The sequence below is a fragment of the Hippocampus comes genome, unplaced genomic scaffold, assembly GCF_001891065.2.
Source record: "Hippocampus comes isolate QL1 unplaced genomic scaffold, H_comes_QL1_v1.1 scaffold2, whole genome shotgun sequence".
NCBI classification, from domain to species: domain Eukaryota; kingdom Metazoa; phylum Chordata; class Actinopteri; order Syngnathiformes; family Syngnathidae; genus Hippocampus; species Hippocampus comes.
In genome coordinates, this window is record NW_017805139.1 from 401672 (window position 1) to 422788 (window position 21117).

Genomic DNA, 21117 nt, shown 5'->3' on the forward strand with positions numbered 1-21117 from the left:
CAAGCAAGTTGTCTTCTCAAACACACTGAATACATTTCGTCACGTAAGCACAATTAGACAATCACACGAAAAAGTATAAATATCATTAAAACATATTCCCGGCTAATTAATTTGCTCATGCGGGGGAAGGACTTGGAAAATAAAGAAGCAGGGAACGTTGCATTCAATTTTCTCTTTTGTTAATTTGCACACTCCCCACTGGGAGAGGTAAAATAACCCCCAGTCAGACTTTTCTTTTATGCTGTTAATAATAATAGAGTTGCTTTTTCAGGCAAGGCAAACGCAGTGTGCGATTTGCATAGTTGAGTGTGGAATGGAAAGGGGCCAATGCTGTATGTCCTTAAAGCTGCAGGGAGCTCCTGTGCAGTTTTGTTTTGTTGTGCTGTTACTTCTTTTTTTCTATGAATATGATAATAAGTTGTCAGAAGGATGTTCCCCCACCAGCTCGCCTTTGACAACACGCACATTCTCCAGAGGGGGTGAGATGCCCGAGCATCTCCCCTGATAGATCTGTTCCTTCCCTGCACATCTTCAAGGTGACGCTCCGCTTCAGTCCTCTTTGCCCTAAAGCGCACCCCAGTGTCACAGCCTTGAACACAAGCACCCACCTCTCAGATATTAGACACCGTCGGATTCCTAAATAGGCTTTCAAACAGCAGACAGCAACAAGAAGAAAGGAAACAACTTGACAAGCTCTGGGCTTTTGTGTGTGTGTGTGTGTGTGTGTGTGTGTGTGTGTTGTGCAAGTACGCATGTGCAATTCATGAATTGGAGTTGTCTTTGTCAGGGTGGGCAGATGTTGAGCACAACAAGTTGTAATTTCAAGAGCAATGTGTTTGGCTTAAAAGAAAACAATAAGACATGAGGTTTGTTTTAAAGTTTGATGTCTGAGTCTATCCATCCATTTTGGAAACTACTTTTCCTCGTTTGGGCCTCCGGTGAGCTGGTGCCGATTGCAGCTGACAATGGGCGAGAGGCGAGGTACAGTTGAGTGACTCATCGCAAGCCAAGGCACAGACAAAACAAGTATTCACGCCGATCAACAATTTAGAGTCAAATTTTGAGACAACAATCTTAAAACCGCGAGCCAGATGTGCTAACCACCATTCCACTGAGCTGTGTTTGTATGACTTGTTTGACTGAAAAAAAAATTATGTTGGTCGGCGTTAATCTTCAACTCCACTGCTCTGTAGATGGCAGCAATGCACATTACAAAAATGATATCCAACAGCAGTCAGCAGCAAATATCCTTGAATCAGCGAGGTCATCATCACTGAAGACACTTAAGGCTACAGAATGCAATGCAAAAAAAAAAAAAAAGACAATTATGTCCATTTGAGAGAACAAACACTCACACATCCACTCACTGTTGCGTCATAAGAGAAAAAGTCCCTTTCCTCAGGGAGACTTGCCTCCCTTTAGGTTTCATAGACATTTAACGCATCACACGGAAGTGGCCAAGACATCTCAGCCTCCTGTCGTGCATCAAATCCAATAAAGGTGAGGCAGTCAGCTGGGAATTACTCCCCCCCCACCCCCGCCTCATTCGCTATTCTCATCTGCAGCTAGTCAGAGCAAGTTCGTGTCTCAGCTGGATGTGTCCATAATTCATACGGCAAAGCTGTGCGAAGGCCCATGCATTATTCAGCACAATGGCCTCCTCCTGCAAACAGGCAAGTACAGCTCTATTAGGGCAGCGCTAAGGCTAACAGCAAACAATTAAAAGTGCATTGATTGCTTCATCAAGAGACAGAATAAACTGAACGAGCAAGGCGGTATGAAGTAGTCCGTTTTCACTGCATTGCAAATACAATCGAAAAGTTTATAACTTTGTCTTTGCTTCATTAATTTGTCATAGGCTACACTGTGTACGATATCCTATACGAGCGCAGAAACCACACTGGCGAATGACAAGCAAAAAAAAAAAAGAAGAGCAGAGCAGCCCACCAATTAAAGAGAGAGAGCTGAGATCTGGCCATTAAAGAAAAATTGAATGACAAGCAAAAAAAAAAAAGAAGAGCAAAGCAGCCCACCAATTAAAGAGAGAGAGAGCTGAGATCTGGCCATTAAAGAAAAATCTGAGTGGGAATCAACGTTACAGTGTACAGGAGCTGAGCGTTGCAATCAACAGCGAAATTCTGAGCGTAATCAACCCCATCCTAAAACGGTTTATAATTGCTTCAAGATACCACCACAAGATAATAGCAAAGCACTACTTTTCTATGAGACAGTGCGATGGCCGATTTAAATAACGCTCCTTCCCTGACACGGACATACTGTATTTCCTTGATACTAAGATGTCAGATGATGGTGCCAAAGCTATATGTTTATACAAGATAGGGCTTTGCCAAGTCAACTTTATTGTCACATATGTGCTACATGCAGCACAGATGAAATTGTCACAAATTATGAGACAGTGCAATGGCCTATTTAAATAGAGATCCTTCCCTGACACGGACATACTGTACTTCCTTGATACTAAGATGTCAGATGATGGTGCCAAAGCTATATGTTTATACAATATAGGGCTTTGTCAAGTCAAGTCAACTTTATTGTCACATGTGCTACATGCAGCACAGATGAAATTGTCACAAACACAAAAACGGTAATGGCCAGGGGCAGAACTAAATGGTGGCCAATGCTGGCTGTGGTTACTTAGCTGTTCGCTAGCAAATCAGTGCATGAGACAGAAGTTGAGATAGTACACGGAAGCGGAGTAAAAGGATTTAGTTCTTAAATTGAGATCAGCAAATTGTTTTTTTTTACTTAGATTATGAGTGCGTATATATGTGTGCATTCATGAAACCCTGACTGGGGATGGTGTGCTAAACTACAACTTGTCAGTCTTGTGCGCGATGCAGCCAAAGCAGAGTTGTGAGATTACAGGCATGCGAATGGCTGTCCCCACTATCGAGTCGTCGTGTCACCTTGGCCTGCCCACTGACTGATTTCGGTCTCTGCTCCGTGTACTTTGTCATGAGTGAGTTTTTCAACATATAAGGAGAATGGGTTACCCCACATGAAAAGAAAAAAAGTCAAAAGCTGAATTCTCAAATCAACGAATCGTAATCCCGCAAGGGGACGCTGTATAATTGAAAACGGACAAATGTGATTGAGCAGCAACCAGGCCAATGTGTACTTAGCTGCTATAGGATCCAGCTACGCCATGACCCCAATGAGAAGTGGCATAGAAAGTAAGTGCATCCTTATTGTTGTGCCGGGGGAAGCTGACAGAACGTTCCAGCTGACAAGGCTTCTCCACCCACCTGGCAAAGCACTAATATGGGAGCAGTTGTTCCTTTGTTTCTCAGAGGAGGACAGCCTCCAGGTGGCCACTCAGCCTTGTCGACTGATGTCGTGTCACCTGAAAACACAACATCACCGCGCGTTAGAGCGTCTTCGCAAACACGCCGCTGCTTTTACTACGGCAGCTTCTGTGGCCGATACTCACACACACATGAGGACTTATTAATAATGTGCTGCTGAGGAAAGGGAGCAAAAGTGATGAAACAGCTTCGCTCATATCTTCTCTACTCGAGTCCCTCCTTCCCATTGCTCGTCCTGTGGGTCCCTTGTCACCCTCTATCGCTGCTTTACACGTCTGCCGTGTCTCACGGTGACTTTATAATTGGCCCCGTGCTCATTGTTATTCAAAACCCAGGAGAAACAATTATTGGCAGACCTCGCGACCTTTACCCGCTCCGTAATGGTTGTAACTAAAGACTCTAATCGAGGCGGCTGAGAGCAAAAGGTCCGAGTTGTCTTTATGCTGATTCGTAATTCCGTCGAGGCTTGCACATGCAGACCCAAAACGGTATTACTTGAATGCCACATTTTTCTCTTTTCTTTATATTGGCTCCGGATTCATCGCTAAAAGATGTCCGACATATTTCAGAGATGTTCTCCTGCTAAATATGGTAGCTGTTTTGAAAAAGTATGAGACTACAGTATTAAAATCTAGCATCGGGCAGAAGAAACAGACTTTAGAAAAGGTCATTTGCTTTTTAAAAAAAAAAAAAAAAGCTGTTTATGGGCATTATTTAAATGCAGCAGTTCTCTGGTCATTGATTATTTTAACAAAGTTATCTGTAGTCACAGACAACCAACATCGACTTGACCAGACTTGTTTTTGAATTTTCTCCTGCATTGGAATAATCACAAATAAAACACAATGTGACAGCAACATTTATTTAAAATTCATGGCCAAGTTCGTAATATAGGTTTGGCAAATTGAGCTTTCAAGCACTGTTGTGAGCTTCTACACCTCAACGTACCTGCCGGTGCCTCAGGTCAGGTACGCTTACGAGAGGTACCAAGAACTAAGCGCAGCCTCACAGAGGATCAAGCTTTTTTTCACTGGTGGTCCTTCCTTTTGGAACAACCTTCCGTTAAACCAGGAATGTCAAACTCGTGAGAGTTCAGGGGCTACATGTTGCCTAATCAAATGGCAAGCGGGCCCGCCCAATAATATCATATCATAATTACATATAAAAAAGTACAAGTTTTCCCCCTTTGTTTTCATGCAAAGGACTACAAGTACATTGGCGAAATATAATGAAATGAAATATCCTTTGACAAAACATGTCATGAACAACCTCGGAAGTCATTTTAGAAAATCCCATACGAAATATTTGTAGGTCACAATAGAACAAAATACATTGCATAGAGCATGAAAAGAATCAGTGCTATTTCATAAATTGGGCAAAAATTCATTTCAAATTGATGTCACGTGCCCGAGTCATTAACTCCACGAATATGTCAGTGCTCTCATCAAATGCAATAGAAATTGCGGGACATGACTTGACTGTGTTTCAACTGGCTGGTCAAACCTGCCGATCGATCCAAAATCCTCTCCGCCAAAGTATTCCTCATCAGACTGATCTTGGCAGAGGCTTTCTCGATTCTTGGCACACAAGAGTTCTGCAGCTTTCTGGATGAATGTTGTAACTCCCGCACCGTCGAAATATATTGATGCTACTTCATTAAAAATCCGGTAGCTGGCTTTCCCTGCTGTGTCTCAAACCTCCATCCAGGCTGCGGGTGAAAACAGACTGCTATTTCTTCAGACCCACCACCAATTCCTTTATCCACACTCTTTTCAGGTGTCCCGACAAGCAATCATATTTTGGGGCATGATGAGTTTCATAATGGCGCTGCACATTATATTTTTTTCAGCACTTGTTGGATTACACCTCAAGCACACGGGCTTCCCTTTCACCTCTGTGAATAACCAGGAAGCAGTTTCTCTTTTTTTCTTGGAGAAAACTGCACCCACCTTTTGTTTCTTTTATGACAGAACCAATTTGGCAATAAGCGTCGACTACACGGTACTTGGGAGAAGGCGCGCTGCTCTCTCTCCCCATCGTCTTAAAACAAATTTGTATTCTTTCGACTCTGCATGAGACTCATTGTTTTGGTCTTTTATTGGGTTTCTGTTTTTATGTTCATAATGGATTACTTTAACAGTCCTTGTTTTGATGTCAGATTTTTACTTTATGTATTGCGGTATGTATGCAGCTGTGGTTGCTTTAAAATGCTCCATTAATAAAGTTGGGTTGAATTGGTTGTATACTTGAATCCCAGTGCAAAAGTACATCTATCTCCCGTGTTGAAGTTGGATTCATTTTCGACGCAACTATTTCATTTTGACTGTATAAATTCAACAGCGCAATGATTTTATGAGCCGACAGTGAAGCAAACTGGATGCTGACGTGTAGTCATGAAAAAGCAACTCTCTTTGTAATCTTATAGAGAGAAGCTGAAGGTGATAAAAAGACATACGGCAGTACAATTTCCAAGAGGAAGAATAAAAATGATCACGTGTTAAACTCAAGGCCCAAGGGCCGGAAACGGCCCACCAAATCCTTTGAAGTGGACCGCGAAAGCAAACCGTGCGTCAAATTCCGTAAATCCATGCTATAATCTGTACCAAATTGTCATGCGTAGCCGATAACGTTATGATTTTGCAACATTTTTTGTTACTCTTGACAGTAACTTGAACAACACTTGAAAAAAAACTAGTATCCATGACCTTTGATGTCAAAGCTAGTAATCCAGTGGTTTGTTGCGTCTATTGAATAATATGATGAGGTGACTAAACAATCTGGTTTCTTAGTCATAACCGCAAGTGACTACATTGTGGCCCGGCACAAAAATGAGTTTGACAGCCTTGCTGTACACACAGCACAGTGCAAAAGTCTGAGGCCACCATGTGTTTATTCACAAGCTCCCTTGTTCGTGGGAAAAATGATGATTCAAGGGGATGATCTGCGGGACATCCATTTTTTTTTTTGCCATCGAATGACTCAAAGTGTGAGACACCTTTAGTCAGAGCCTCAACAAAGCTACAGAACTTTCACAACCACAGAGCGATGTCGACGTACGCCCTGTCCGGACAACAGGCTTGTGCTCCCAACAAATAGAAAGCATACCGTGCAGAGACCCTGTCAACAATGAGTCGCAACTGGAGTTCTAGTTTACCTACACCAATGAATGCTGACAAATGTCACCATGCTGTCCTCGAGCACAACAAATAAACTCTGTCTTAGGCGGATGTCAACTGTGTAGCAACTGACAACACTCTCGACGCCGTTTGACATGCAGACACAAAGCCTCAGGACGTCCTTATGAATATCCCAACACAGCCACGTGGTGATGACTCACTGAGGCAATCCAAGAGAGGCAACGACTTGGATGACAGCAAAAGTAGCGGAAAGCAGATCACTTGCCCCTTTTCTGGTTGGCTGACGTAAAGTAAGTGCCCGCACATCTGTAAATTGGGTTGTGGGGACACACGGAATGACAGCAGAATTATGTGATATTATCTGGCACGACATGGCGGAGGCGGGTGCAAAAATGGATGCTTCCTCCATCAAAACCAAAGACCAGTGGATTACAGTCAGGTCCATAAATATTGCGGCACAGCAAAACAAAAGGATTTGAAATGAGATGACCAAAATGTGCTTTTGACTTTCATTTGAAAGCATTTACATCCAAATCATATGAACGGTGTAGAATTACAATAATTTCTGTACGTACCGCCTACTTTTTAGGGTACCAAAATTACAAATCGTATATAAATGAACAATCAGAAATCAAAGTTTCACGTTTTAATACTTTAAGACTTCTGGGATGCATAAACTTAACCAGATGATAGATTTAATCTTTTGTAACACTGCCAGGCCTCTAGTGTAGCCGTCTCCCGTTACTGCTTGGTCTTAGGTAATTTTTTTTCCCCTTCAAGCGAAAGGCGTGGTCAATCGGATTCAGGTCTGACTGACTTGAAAATTGCATTTCTTTTTCCTTTAAAAAAAAAAAAAAAAAAAACACTGCTTGCTTTCGCTTTGAGCTTCGGATCATTGTCCATCTGCATTGAGAGTTCCGAAAGTGAGCTCATTGCCCAAAACACTTCAGAACTCATCCTACTTCCTTTGTCAGCAGTCACATCATCAATGTATACAAGGCAAAAAGTTGCAGTGGCAGCTGTGGCATGGCTCCCTGTACATGGAACAGCCAAGCAGCCAAATGGCAAAGTCACCACTTTTGGTCCCTTAAAAAGTGAAAAGACCATAAAAGTACAAAAATTTACGGAAGAGGAAAGCTTACCCTCAGCAGCAGTTCTCATCTTTACAGTGATACAGCAATGAAGCGTTGCTTTGTTTAAGACTATCAATGTATCATACAAAATAAAATGACAGTAAAACAAAGGGAGCACACGGAGCATAATGAAGCCTGCATACATCAACATATACTTGATGTTACCCGGCGACATATTAGAGGAGCACAAAATATAAAAGCCTGGAAATGGTATCCAACTTAATGACTTTCACACTGCAAGTATGTCATGCATCTGCTACTCTTCATAGATCCCACATGAGCCAATGATGCTGTCCGAGGACCTTCCAGCGCATCAGCAACTTTCATGAGTCCTTCTGCGGTGCGCCATAAAAAGTTATGGACAAACTCTAAAAACCTTTCTGCCCTTGAATATTTAGGGATGCCTGCGATTTTCTGGCGTGACATTTTCTGTCGAGAGTGCCACAACAACATCATTTCTCTTCCATAGGGGCCATTGTTAGGGTTCGTATGTGACTCCAAGCGCACGACAACAGATAGTGATGGCGTTAGCCAAAACTTGGCGTAATTTATTAGCTTTGCAAAGTAAACTCAGGAGAATTCAAACTGAAACTTACTTAACATTCAAGGGGGAGCACAAAGAATCCTCGGAGAGGGGGAAATGTCCACAGAGGAAGCGAAAACTTCACTTGGTGTCTACACGTGCTTGCTGCAGGTGGTTATTACACAAACTTGCACTGAGTACTGGTTTGGGAGCCAATTTATACCAGCCCAAACTTGCTGATGAGCTACAGGTGGGTGATGAGCCTCAGATGTGTGGTACAGAGCACCCTGGTTGAGGAGGCTGCCTGGCTGGCCCCGCCCTTAACAGCCCTGCTACATTATAGTTCGAATTAGCTTGAGCACAGAGACAAGAATTTAAGAAATGAGAAATACTGCAACAAAATAAAAATGATTCAACATGAGTTTTTTTTTAATTCCGTTTCTTTTGAAAACATAGAGACAACAAGAGGCATGAGCACACCTCACGAGACTAAAAATATTAACTACAAAAAAACCCACACGTGTAGTGAAAACCAAAATTCAAATGCTGAACCTCAAAATGGAAATAGGTACTGTATACAGTATCAAGATATTCAATAATCTAAATAAATAACATACTTTGAAAAATTGCAATATATAATTGAGCATGTATTGGGGGGTTTAGTTTGATGTGTGCTGCCGTATTGCAATTGTATGAAAGGTCAGTTTTGTTTTTTTGTTTTTTTGCATGTGGTGTCCTGATAGGAGGCCACACCTTCCACTTCTTATTGTAATCAAGCCACTGTGAGGGCACAAGAGAGGCCATTACACTGTCATCTCGTGTGTAATTCATGTAAGAGCACATCATTCTGTAGCGTGAGAGGGCCACTCGTATTGAGAGTTGAATTCCTGTTCATGGAGAGCTGTTATAGAGCTTTTTTTTTTTTAAATGAACTTGTGATTTGCAGTCTATATAGTGAGGGTGAAAGACGCAAGTGGTTCATGAATATTTAGTAGGAAAGTGGATGAAAAGACAAAAACTGTATGTTGACAATACTTCAAACTTCACACTGCAAATATGCTGCTATCTTTAATATTATTATTTTGCATTCCTTTCTTATTTCCCTTCAAATAGCAGTAGCAGGCTGTAAAGGGTTTATCAGCAGGTGGTGCGACGGGCAATAATAATAACCCGCTCCACTAAGCGTGTGGTTTCCGCTGACAAATGTGCTTGCAGCCTGCAACGACCCGCTGTTTTGGAATTCTGGCCCATTTTGATATTAAATTTGTGAGATTAACATCAGTTTTGCTACAGTATGAGAGTGTGATTATCCTTGTTGGCGTCGTGTGACACAATTTCCCCCCTTTTGACTGTCAGTTGTGATGACTGAACATAAATCGTTTCAGAACTAAGTTCACTGCTTTTAAAACAATGAAACGCTCAGTCTTTAAACATGAATGACAAAGGCCTGATGTGGTGAGTCAGGAAACAGTGTCTCATTTTTTTTTCTCAACATGCTAAATGAGTACATAATTATCAATAAAACACTCTCCATTAAAGTGATGACATGTATATTGTGGCATTGTACTATACAATGTTCAGCCCCACCCTAAAGAGTTGTTGAAGCCCCATAATGTTAGTTTTAAACTATAGTCTGTGTTCCTTAAATGGTCCCCAACATTTTTCGTGTCACGGACGGTTGAGACAAGTCCATGCTGTTCGAGGACCGGCAACCATTTTTTTTTTCATTGCTTTTAAATTGCCAGTTTTCAAGCACTGCTACTGACAACAAAGATAATTCTAGACTAATTCAACATTTTATGAACATTCATTCATTTCAAACAGTGTTGTTGTACTCCACAACAAATGTAGAATAAAATAAAATAACAGTGGACTACCGAGAAATGGGGCCAATTAGGAATAATAAATACTGTACGCCTTATTATGTAAACATAATAATACTGAAGTTATGATCCCACATACGGCGTTAGCATCATTGCTACTTGTAAATGGCACACGATTGATTGCTGCTTACATCCGGTGGCTGCCGGCTCATTATTAGCGACTAAACTGCTAATGTTTACGTGGGCAGGCTGTGCAAACTCTGCTTGCTTTTTTTCATGCTTTCCACTTGATCACTTGGGTGCTACTTGTTCAAATGGTTCAAAAGGTTTCTTGTATCGCCTTGTGTTTGACGACATACCATGCACAACAGCTCCCATTCGTCCACGTCGCACCGGAGATCGCGCCAGGGGAGGAACTTCTCTTGTCAAAACAGCTTCAACTTCGAAAGTCGCGGCTGCCCATCGGATGCGCATTTCGATGTACTTTTGGTCAGTTTGTTACGACAGTATTACTTTCTGTTGACTGCTTCTTCTTTCTTTTATTGGCGGTTTCTGTTCATTTCAACTTTCCAACCAACGATAAAAGGAAGACTCCGTCGCACACATTTCGCACGTCACGTCTGATGGGGTAAATTTGTTCACAGCTCGCAGGTCTGTCTCAAACGGGCCAAGGCCCAGTACCGGTCCACAGCCCCGTGGTTGCGGACCACTGTCTTAAATCACTCCAAATTATCATGCGTAGTTCAGTAGATTTGTTGAAATTGTATCTCGCACAAAGATCACAACCGTTAACGGAAATGCTTGAATGATGAAACATAATTAGGGAGGAAAAAAAACTAGATGCAGTCCCTATTTAATTCATGTGGTGAAAAAAGTCACAAAGTTCCATATCTAATTACTGAAGTTTTTGTTAACCTAACTTTCCAATAAAACAATATGGCGAACACAAGTCACAGAACAACAAACACAAAATAAAAGGCGTTCCTGAGGAATCTAGCTCTGACTCTCCTATTTTCAGCACAAAGATACAGAAAAGATCAAACAGTGCAGAGTTTATTAGGACCCGGAGTATCTCTGCTAACAACCACGCCATAAATAATGTAAAGCTTTTATCTGTCTGCAGCCTCACCAACATAGCAAAACAAGTTGGCTGGGATTTGTTTGTCTGTGAAACACAAGTGTTTACATGCAACGAGAGAAACAAAACGAATTTGTTAAAGTATGAGGAAAATTTAAATTTGAAGCATAAAAAAAAAAGAATCCCCCTGTGCTCTTAAAGCTATGAACAGTTTTGAACGTGACGTACTTGTCATTCTGTAAGGACTTCATTAACTACTGATGCTTCCAGAACGCAGCGGATGATTAGCTGAGGTTGCTCAGTGATCACAGCATTTGCAGATTTCTAATGCTGCACTCTAAACATGAAAAGCCAAGCATTTGAGAGATATAGGCTGGGGGGTTGTGGGGGCTTGACGACAGAGGTGAAAAGAGAGCACTAATCTAATTAAGATCTTGAACACTCAATTAGCCTTGAGCAGGAGAAACAAATGGCAAATACATTATTTAATTACAACAACCGGTTTAACAGCTGGAAGAGGGAGCAGTGTGTGTGTGTGTGTGTGTGTGTGTGTGTGTGTGTGTGTGTGTGTGTGTTTGAAAGAGTAACAGTGAGGGATCGGAGGGGCAGGAGTTCAGTGATGAATGTGCCCGCACTGAGCCTTGACTGCGTTTATGAGCGTGAAAGTGCATGAGTGCAATGGAGCGGCAGCCTGGTTTATCCATCCGCAAGGCCCCCACATGGTCGGGCCTGGAATCAAATAATTTTTTTTCTCATGAGAGCCATGTTCAGAATGAGGTCACTACTTTTTTTTTTCCTGAGAAGCAAAAGAAGTGGTTTAGGATGTCTCACCAAAAAGCAGCCTGACTGAGGATTTCTCTGAAAGTTGGCAGGGCTGAGAGACAAAAATCGATTGTTCTCAAGACTTCAACTTACTTGAGAGGTTCTCATTTTTTAAACTAAAATTATAATGCAGACTAATGATGAGTGGTAGAGACGTGCATTCAATATAAGGTATGAATTTGCCCAAAGGTAGAAATTTGGACCCAATCATAGTAATTGATTATTGTCTTTGTATCTTCTTTCTGTGCGCACTGCTTAGTATGACAGAATGGCCTCAAGTGTATGCCCACATCACTTTACTGTTTTCCCCTCTTCTTATTGGAGAATGCTTGTTGCACAATATTTTGAAGCCACCACACTCATGAGCGGCGCCCAGTGCTCCTTCAGGAATTGGACCAGGCATTTTTTTTAAATATGCCTTTTCTTCTTTACCCCCCTGGGAATTTTCTGGGGTGATATATATATATTTTTTTATTAATAATTATGATTACAAAATGATGCATTGCTGAGATGGACTGCAAGCTAACTAACTCTAACCTAAGGTATGTTCGGAAATGTCTGTGCACTACTTTGAGAGTGCGGTCTGCTCTCCGTAATTTCTGAAAGGAGCCCGCACTGGCACACCATTTCCCCATTCAAAGCACCTAGTGCCGCACACCTTTTTTGGTGCACTCTTTATCGACCAAACGACAAATTTGAGGAACACTCAAAGTTTCTCAACGGTCACAATGAACTCCTACACACTTGGAAATTCTTACCGAACACACCGCTAATGCGCAAGTAACAGAGACTCAACCCTTCCCTGCCTGCCCTCAAAAACAGACACAGGGAATAGCTACAACACAAGCACGGTAACATGCTTCATATTGGAACAGAATGGCTACTTACTTGTGAACTTAAATGACTTTTTAAAAATTAATTTAAATACAGTATATAAATAAATACATTGCTTGGGCTGAAGGGAGGCCATACAGATTTCTGATCGGGCTATAGGCCCGCCTAGCCTTGGTGTAGTGATGTGTGTGCACTTTTGTTCAACTAGTGCACTAAATTCTCTTACATGTGAAGACAAAGACCATACTAGAATGGGTACATGGACCATGAGTTTCCTTTTTTTTTTTTTGTAACACACTCAGCAGGTTACAATAACTTATTTAAATTGGGGCGTAAATAACTCTTATTTTCAGTTCTCTTCCACCTAAAAACTCTTAACAATCTAGATTTTATGATTTTAATTTCAATTGTCTGCATTAAACCAACTATTTGATTGATCCATGTGATCAATTTCCACGTGAATAAGTGCAACACAGTACTATGAGGCTGCAGTCCATTCATGATTGCTGAACTTGTCCAAATCAAGACGAAATAGATGGGCACATGCTGCCCTCTGTTGGAAAGATAGTTGACACAGCTGATTAAGCCCAATAATAGTTATGGTTATACTACACACACACACACACATTATTATTATTATTATTATTGTTATTATCATTAATCATTAGTAGTAGTAGTAATAGTAGTATTTGCTGTTGTCAGACAACACAACATATACGTACATTGTTGGAGTGATTTATATTATGATATTGTCAACCAAATGGTGGTGCATTGACCTTGTTGTGAAAAGGTTTTGTTGAAGATCTTTTTTTTTCCGATATGCTAGTCAACCATATAGAGATCATGTGGATACAACTGAGAGACTGTGCATATTTTATCAACACGTTGAACAAACATGCTATATACGCTGCTCTATCCCCATGTAATTCCTCCCACATGTAATATGGCCAGCAGCGATGCTTAAACACACACACACACACACACACACACACACACACACACACACACACACACACACACACCCCTCAGAGGCATTTGCGTGTCTAATAATGTATGCAGCAGCATAAAGATAGTTTTACAACGAACATTAACATGGAGAATTACTGCACACGGCTGCTATAATTAGCATAGGCAAAGTTAGTACAAATGCCTTTCAAGAGCTTTTATTGCAATACTTGGAAATCTGAAATCTCTCCATCCATCCATCCATTTTCAATAATAGCTCCTGCTCAGGGTCAGGGGTGAGCCGGACTTAATCCCAGTTTACTTTTGGGCAAGAGGCGGGGTACACCCTGCAAGAAATGTCCCCAGAGGCAGGCCATGTTTTTGTTTTTTTTTGTGCTTGATGGCCAGTATTTTCTTTAAAAGCTTATCACGGCGTTCCTGAAAATAATGTGCGGTGTGCGGGCCTACATGTGACAAATGCGTCAATGTTGGCAGTGTCACAAAATTGCAATCAATTGGCATCAAATGGGAGGTAGACATCTCTACCTCTCCCCACAGCAACCTCTGAAAATATCAGGATGATCGCCCAAATATTTGGGCTTTTACGGTGAAATGTTTTCCTCATGAAGCCATGTAAGTTTATGTCATGAGCGCCTCTATGGAGAGGAACGGAACGTAGATGTTTTACAGATGTGTGCATCTGAGATCCCAGTTTTGTGTCGAATGTATGTAATTAGTGGTTGGGACAACATTGCTTGTTTACACGCTACTGCTCTTAAGTGCCAGCGCCTAATGTTCATCATTGAAGTTCCAATCAGCCAACAAGACATGCAACAGAAACCAGAACAGGGTTCCTTCCCACTCTTCCACTTGCTTTTTATTTATGGACCCCTTTTAAGGACTTTTGAGGGCTACTTTAGCCATTTTTAAGGATTTTTTTTCTCCATTCAACAGTGGATTCACAGTGGATTTAATGCCCGCTCAGCAATATGCGGGCTGAACAGAAAGCCACATATCACTGAGCTGGGGTTTAAATCATTGCTGCCAAAGGAAGGGCACATCTTTATTTTTAGGGGCAATCAGCTAACCCTTTATTTGACATACTGTATGTCAAATTTTCATTTTCTTACCTGTTTTACAGGTAGGAAAATGAAAAAAACTTGAATTCATTCTCAAATAAAGTACACTAAGAAGAAATTCAACGTAGAAAATAGAAAACGTCAATTTATTTTCGAATAAAAATAAATTTTTAAGGAGTTTTATTGAGTTTAGAAGCTTTCCCTGAAAATTAAGGACAATTAAGAACATAGTTTTACAACTTATTTTTTATGGATTTTTATTAACTTTAAGGACCCGTGAGAACCCTGCTGAAGGGAGATCTGAAAGACAATCTTATCATATTGAGGAAATGACCGATTTCACCCTCTAAGCATTTGGTGCACACACACCCACACACACACGCACACACCCCCACCCCCACCGGTACCTATATATACATACACATGATTTGTTTCAAACTTTTGATGTCTTCAGTAGTCACGTTCTTTTTTTGGTGGCATTATGACTTTAAAAAATGGTCGGAGGGGTTAATTTTTAATCACTTCTCTATTTTTCATTATCTAAAATAGATTGGTTGCATGAGTGCATGAGTTGAGTGCAATCATTTTGCTATTAATTATTTGGTGCATCCTGAGGGGTTTTATTGTTGTTTTTCTTCACCACCACCATCAGCACAAGCAAAGACCTGAGAAAAGAGGGCTCTCCACCTCGCTCCCTTGCTGCACCCGCTCCCACTGCAAATCCCAGGTCAAAGCAAGAGCAGCCAATAACAGCACCAGCGTGTTGGAAATGACAATAAATGACGGGAGATGAAGAGACAAAAGAAAAGGTGAGGAAGTGGAGGAAGAAAAAGGAACCAGATGAGCTCAGATGTCAAAGAGATGAAGGGAAGCCAAGGGAGCTGATTGTGGAAATGGGAACCATGTTGAAGACATTCACTTCAAATCAGCACCATGTGTCCTCCTGAGCCTTATTATCCCATAAACGAACTTTATTGAAGCAACAAAGTACTTTTGGAACTGTGCAAAAACAATAAAGGGGCCTTGCTTGTCTCGGCCCCAATCCAGGATTGGTCTACAGTACTTCCTCTGGGCACTGATGAAAATAAGGGGATGAGTTTTGCCCCCACTCGTGCTGCCTGAGTAATCGACTATTAATGATTAAAAAAAAAAAGAACAACTTGCAATTACACAAGAAAAACAAATGAGGCGCAGCAGTTTTCACTGAGCTGACCATCCAAATTCACTGGGATGGAAGGATGGTCTGCAAGGGCCAAATGGTTACTCAATTTTGCATCGTGATTCAACGTCAAAATTGTGCGTAAGCATACTTTTCCCATAAACCCCACGATTCCGTTTTTGAAGCAATTTGTTGACTTCCTTGTCATGCTGGCTTTCGTGCTACTTCTTTTCACTAGTTACAGTCACTGTCCACTGGCCGCCACACGTGTCACATGACTAAGAATGGCCAAATGTTGTCATGAATCACACACTAATTTTGTTGTATGTGAAACTAACATTACCACTGGAAAATGTAAATCTAAGTCCACGGGAAAATAAGAGCGGGCACTGTCGGTTTCCCTTCCCTTTGATTCAGGCTTTTCCTCCTAGTGGTTCCCTGTACTAAGTATATATGACAAGGTGGGAGTGAAAATGACTACTGAAGAGTGTCAAAGTGTTCTCGAGAGCCCAAAAAAAGAGTGCTAACAATAGCGCAGCACATTTCTTCCATGGAGTCACTATAAAGAGGACAGACAAGCAGCCATAACTATTCGAGACTGCCATATGAGATGACACATGTTCCTGACAGTTCCGACAGACGATAATTTTAAGGTGGGTGTGTCCTGTGATGTGTCACTGAGCCCCTGCCTGCTTCCTCAGCCATTTTACCTCACAATACATGTGGTGAATTTGGGTCTTTGTGGCAGGCTTAAGAGGTACCAATTACGACCACGAAAAACAAATGCAGTGACACATCACCTTACAAGTGTCCCGACTTGCGCATAACGAGCCTACGGAGCCCCAAAGGGGACATGGAAGAAAAAAAACAAAAAACTTTGCGTTCCCTCGCAATGATCGCGAGATAATGCAAACTTTTTTTTTTTTGGAAGAGGAAGCTTTTTATTTGACTGCGCGTTTTTGTACTTACGGGTCAGTTTGGCTAGTGTTGGCTCTCATGCGTGTTTGATTGAGAGACGACTAATTCGCGGGAAGGAGAGAATTGTGGAGGAGGACTTGGAAACTTTATTTAACCTCAAGGCCAGCTTTAATATCTATGTATTTCAAGTCAATTTCAAAGTAAAATTCCATTAAACTCGCCATCCATGTTTGTTGTTTTTAGTTACCCGGAAGTACATCAACATGCATTTAATAAAAAAAAAAATTTAAAAAGCGCCTCTTGCAAAAAAAAAGAAAAAAAAGTTTGCGCTCTTGCGCAATCTTTGCAAGGGAATGCAATTTTTTTTTTCTTCCACGTCCCCTTAGGGCATGGGTGTCAAACTCATTTTTGTCGCGGGCCACATTGTAGTTACGGTTTCCCTGAGAAGGCCGTTATGAATTTTGGGAAACCATATAAATGTTTAATCACCTCCACATATTGCATACACAGCGCACAAAAAATTGATGGATAACTAGCTTTAAAATCAGAAGTCAAGAATAATGACTGTTATTGCGGATTCCATATGACAATTAGGAATTTTGGTTCAGACTTCAGCAAGCATCATGGAACTTGACATGCTTGATTTGCTTTTGCAGGCCACATAAAATGATGTGGCGGGCCAGATCTGGCCCCCGGGCCTTGACTTTGACACTGTGCCTTAGGGGCTCCGTATGAACCATCGTTTGGTTGAGTCTTAACTTTGTGTTGTGAGCCAAAATTGGTGTTAGCCAGTCAGTCAAAGTCAGGCAAAGTATTGCATCAAATAGACATTGTGCACAGGTTGAGTGGACAGATGCTTGAGTTATGATGCTGCAGCTGATGAACGTGTACTGTGGCTGTCAGCAATTGTGATTGTTTACAAAACCTGGCTTAGTGTGTATGCACGATGGGAATTTGTTGAAATGGCTTTCACATCCGCTGAGGAAGGAACACGTAAGCATCCTGTAGGGGAGCACTTTGATGAAAATAAACCTTGAGATGAGACGGAGAGCATGCAGGAGACAAATCAATAAAAACGCAGGCTGAAAGAAAAAGTAAGCGCCGCCGCCAAAGGGCTATTGACTCTCATTCCTGGGCTGATTATATTTAAAGTGAAACCACATGAAACTATCTTCCTTGTGTGTGTCTGTGCCAGCATGTATCAGAAAGTATGGTAAAAGTAATTGAGACTTGAAATGAATCACTGGCCTTTCTCCACATCAAACTATTCATCCCTCTATCCATTTTCAACACCGCTTATCCTGAACAGGGTCATGAAGAGTTGCTGGAGCCGGTTCCAGCTGACTTCCGGCGGAAGGCAAACGACACCCTGAACTGGTCGCCAGCATCAACATCCACACCATCACTGAGTGGGAACCAATCCCACGCTGCCCGCTCACAAGTCAGGCGGGTGTACCACTACCCCATCAGCGACTACATCAAACTATTGATAGCTAAAAAAAATATATATACATATATATAATATCTTAAATTATGTATTTGCTCACATTTAATTCAACAAATTGAGTGTAAGTTTTATCATGGCGGCTAAATCCCAACTGTGTCACAATCAGTTGTTTTGCTAAATGAATAGTGTAACAAGAGAAATGGTACAAAAACAACTGATAAAAATACTGTAATAACTTGAGCTGCGAGCGGCACTCAAGGGCCCTCGCAATCCTTGCCCTCATAAGGATCAGCGGTTGGGATTAATGGATGGATGAAAATATTTGAACTCAAATGTATTGATAAGAGCACTTTAAAACAAGCACCACTGTATACAAAGTGCTGTACATGGAGCAAAAAGGAACTACAACGGCAATAAAATAGAGCAAACAAATATATAGTTTCTATGTTAGGCACTTTATTGATTTAGTCTTATTGACTCACAAACACAAATATTTGTATGAACAGATTTAAAGGTCTTGATGATTGACGGACAAGTCCATCCGAAAAACCAGAAGAAATTAGTCCAAAGTAAAAAAAAAACCAAAAACAAAAAAACTGAGAGTTTAAGGGTGTTAAGCTCACAGGAAAAGACAGGAGTGCTTCAAAGAACACATTTTTAGGAGGTTAACTAATCGTATCTTTTAATGTATTTTGTTCGATGATTAGAATGTCATCCTATACAGTAAATATTGCTCAACATTTGCGTTGTGCCTTTCTACTTCCAGACCTGCTGAACGTTGCAACTGTCACACTTTAGTACAGTCATCAAAGTAGTACAAAGTATTGGAAAAGTCAGTGAAAAGGCACGAGAGACTGGCTCAACAATCAAAACACACAACACCCAGAGGGGGCACATGCAGCCGCTTCGGGGCGAGGAAGGTGCTGCAGCTGTTGTCCTAAGGAGCTGCAAGAGTTTTCATTTGTCATTTTATTGATACATTTTCGAGGATTCTCCAATCAGCAGCTTCCGAGGACAACAAGTGCCTCCTCCCACACACTGGCGTTAACATTCTATGAACTTGGCCTGCCAAGTCTGACCACTAGAGGACACTCAGGTTTCAATGAGGAGATGACCAGCCACCGCAATAACTACACAGCAAGAGAGCTCCTTTCTCTCACACGCTCACCTCCATGACTCAAATTCAACATTACCCACAACAACGCACCACTGTGATTGCTAAATCAGCCCAGTAGTTTATCTGAAAGAATGCTAAGTCATTTTCAGGTTTGGAGTGACATGTTTGGGTGTTATTACGCATAAAAAGACCAGTTTCACTTGTTCTGTCTGTTCCAAGTTTTGTATTTGGCGTATGCAAGAAACTCGCCACACGTTTAAATTCAAAACCACGATTATTTGTATACAACATTGGCACTGAGGCTTCTCTTTAAGCACGGATGGTCACAGAGCAACAAGCCTATGTTGAGATAAGAGGATCCAACCCCCCCATAAAATTTGATTATATCTGCATTTGCTGTAATCCTTCAAATGTCAGCTGAGAGCACAAAGCAAACATCCTGCCTGAGGGCTGATTGTTCAGTAGGAATGTAGAAGTGATCGCTGTTTGAGAACAGTAATCATCTATCAAATGATGTCACTTTGAGTTCATTTTTATGGTGACCAGCTTTAACTGGCCCCGTCCTACTCACATAATGATAATCAAGCCTAATTTAAACTTTTTTTTCCTCTCCTCTGGGAAATAAAAGTGGCCAAAGCTCCAATTGACCAATATCCAAACAATGGTCGAGACAGCAATGGTCAGGGCCAACAATCATAAATATTAAACCTGTTCAATATTTACAATCGCACTGATTCCAAGATTGTGACATTAGCAAGCAACTTGAATCTTACACTGCTGCCCAACACAAATAGATAAGCAACCGTTTGTATTGGGTGTGTTTATAACATGTCATCCACCAAAACAAAGATGAGTGAGAAGAGACTGCAACCACTACTATCTGATAAGTTAGCCTAGCTCCTTTATTTCATCTTCTACTATTCTTACACTTTGTCATTTCTGGCAGTCCAGATGCACTGTGGCACCATGCTGTCTCTATAGGTCAGCCTTGGTACTACAACAGCATCAGGATTTAGCGCCAAAAACTTGCGATTGTCAGTCACGATAATGTTGTGTCTGTTGTGTGATGTGCTGGTCATCTTCAGTACACCATACACTATATAAGCAGTATATATTTTTTGATATATCGCTGTCACATTTTAAAAAAATCCTTCAAGATGCTAACAATAAGTATGCGTATCACTCTTAGCTGTCAGTAGAAGTATCTCCGATTCATATTTAGGTGTACTTGGGAGCCAACGTGCAGCAATGCTTCGGATGATAGAGGATTTAATAACAGTCCATTTGAAGAGCGATCATCTGGATGACATAATGCAGTGTGAAGCATGGCAGTGTTGTGGAAGTGTGAGAATGGTAAATTTGAGTCTGCAGGTAGTAGCATCACATGATGCTGAAGAAAGCTTTAACACACAAATTCTTGTCTCATGCGGATGATCTGTAGCAAGGCAGCTTGGACGTCCTCATCCATGTGGCCCTACAAATAAAGAAATAAAACACTTTGAGAAGGATTATGGACAGCTACTAACTTACTCTTATACATTGCATGGTTATTATGAATTTGAACCATTTGCTCAATGCAATGTGTATTTTTGTGTGTGTATTTGTAAAAAATATTGTATTTCCATCTCCACCTGGACTTAATTAATAGTACCACCACTTACCCTGCACTAGAATGCAAATGGTCCCTAACATCTTTGCATAATCAAGTATCAAGTACAACTTTATTGTCAAATGTGCTGTGCAACATACAGCACAGATGAAATTTCCTCCCTCTTA

The 21117-nt window shown here is 41.2% G+C and overlaps 1 protein-coding gene and 1 long non-coding RNA gene across 10 annotated transcripts in view; both read right to left on the reverse strand.

Moving 5' to 3' along the window:
- Positions 1-208: 208 nt before the first annotated feature.
- On the reverse strand, positions 209-8376 carry LOC109514299 (uncharacterized). Its single transcript, XR_002167963.1, has 3 exons — positions 8193-8376; positions 3267-3364; positions 209-1663 (listed from the first exon to the last, which is right to left on the reverse strand). It is a non-coding gene; the product is annotated as an uncharacterized LOC109514299 (long non-coding RNA).
- Positions 8377-18658: 10282 nt separating this feature from the next.
- The window catches only part of uacab (uveal autoantigen with coiled-coil domains and ankyrin repeats b), a 46659-nt gene continuing 44200 nt past the window's right edge, over positions 18659-21117 (reverse strand). For all 9 annotated transcript variants that reach the window (XM_019867333.1, XM_019867338.1, XM_019867339.1 and 6 more), the window contains one exon: positions 18659-20815. In XM_019867333.1, the coding sequence (XP_019722892.1) occupies positions 20744-20815 (72 nt within the window). In that variant the 3' untranslated portion in view covers positions 18659-20743. The remainder of the gene's footprint in view (positions 20816-21117) is intronic.